At 37.7% G+C, this 1539-nt stretch overlaps 1 protein-coding gene across 2 annotated transcripts in view; it reads right to left on the bottom strand.

Annotated features, from left to right (window-relative positions):
• Positions 1-339: 339 nt before the first annotated feature.
• The window catches only part of LOC122247873 (uncharacterized), a 119282-nt gene continuing 118082 nt past the window's right edge, over positions 340-1539 (bottom strand). For both annotated transcript variants that reach the window (XM_086544189.1, XM_043007555.2), the window contains one exon: positions 340-1539. This exon is cut by the window's right edge and continues 519 nt beyond it. In XM_086544189.1, the coding sequence (XP_086400315.1) occupies positions 1265-1539 (275 nt within the window). In that variant the 3' untranslated portion in view covers positions 340-1264.

Here is a 1539-nt window from a genome sequence, read left to right as displayed (position 1 = left end):
AAAAAAGAAAAGAAAAATGCTGATGGTCCAATATCTATATTACAATAATGATCCCAAACAAAGGTTTACTTAACAAGAAAGGAAAATATTCAATAATATTGGTATTGGGTTTTCTGATGGCTGTTTCATATGTTAAATATCACTAAAAGCAGACGGTTTCCTATTGTCTTCTTAGAGAGAGAGATAGAGAGGGGGGGGGGAGAGGGGGGAGGGAGGGAGGGAGGGAGGGAGGGAGAGGGAGGGAGGGAGGGGGGGAAGGAGACAGAGAGAGAGAAAAGGAGAAAAAAAAGATAGATAGATAGATATATAGAGATAGATAGATAGATAGACAGAGAGAGAGAGAGAGAGAACGATGATGAAATAGCATTGAAGATATCTTTGACTAACAGTAAAATCATTGTCCAATAAGCTCAAGCACTTCCCTGTTATAAAATTAATGTAAAAGTGATAAAAAACACCACCAATTCTGCAGCTGAAGTTTGAAAAGGAAATGTCTCAACAATATCTATTTCAAATATTTAAGAATTCATTCGTTTATTCATAGTGACAATCACTGCTCAATACTTGTTGGCTGGGCATCTAAAATATCTGTTAACATTTTGCTTTGTCCTATTCCTCTGGTGAAAATAGAAAAGTCATTCTTAAAAGTCTGTCTTTTACACAACAAATACACGTTCTTGTTGATTCAGTTTTTGTTAAATACATTTTATTTCACCGTTGATCCATACACAGTGGTGTGATATTAGATTTTCACATTATTATTCTTTAACAATCATGTATAAAATTCCTGCCATGAAGAGGCTATTGTAAATGTACATAACACACACACACATCTATATATGCAGACATATAGAAGCAAACAGACATTTATGATACAATACCTAGTGACAAGTAGGGAACTTCTGTTGTCCATATCTTTATCTCTCCAAAATGTGTCACACTTGTAATAACAATGAGCTTATTTTCGCTACTTTATTTCAACAAACCACACATTTCGGTTCTGAAGTTGTATTCATCAGTATTTCCTTAACTAATACAATTTTTCCTTCTTCCTAAACCTAGGTAACTTAGGTATGTACTCTGAGCATTTACATTATCAAATATCACCAATTCGCATCTGCAATGCTTTACACATCGCCCATGTAAGAATACCTCCTACTAGCATTTACAACTAGATATGTCAATTTCCACAGCGTACAAAACTTGTCCAAATACGAAAATACAGGTACCCTTATGATTGGCCTCCCTCGACTGTTTATTTACATCAGTACGAATCCCGGTTTTGGGATTCGGCGAGAGACAGAGTGTCGTTCTGATAAAAGAGCGAGCTGGGCACAGAGGGAGAACAATGATAAAGTTCGATAAAGGGGCACGGAACAGCACAATCAATAATAGATGGTACATGTAACTGAAATTGCTCTGGGAAAGTCAGGTCGTGGTGGCCTGCTGCTGGAAACGGCCTACAAAGCCTACCTGATGAGCAGGATTCGTCGACAACAAAGCAGTGGGGCTTTAGGAGGAGAGCGCCCACACAATGCC

This window comes from Penaeus japonicus, unplaced genomic scaffold (genome assembly GCF_977035675.1).
Source record: "Penaeus japonicus unplaced genomic scaffold, GWHDUDI00000001_assembly GWHDUDI00000002, whole genome shotgun sequence".
In the NCBI taxonomy this organism is placed as follows: domain Eukaryota; kingdom Metazoa; phylum Arthropoda; class Malacostraca; order Decapoda; family Penaeidae; genus Penaeus; species Penaeus japonicus.
Note: the sequence above shows the minus strand (reverse complement) of the source record. Positions and strands in the feature narration are given on the sequence as shown.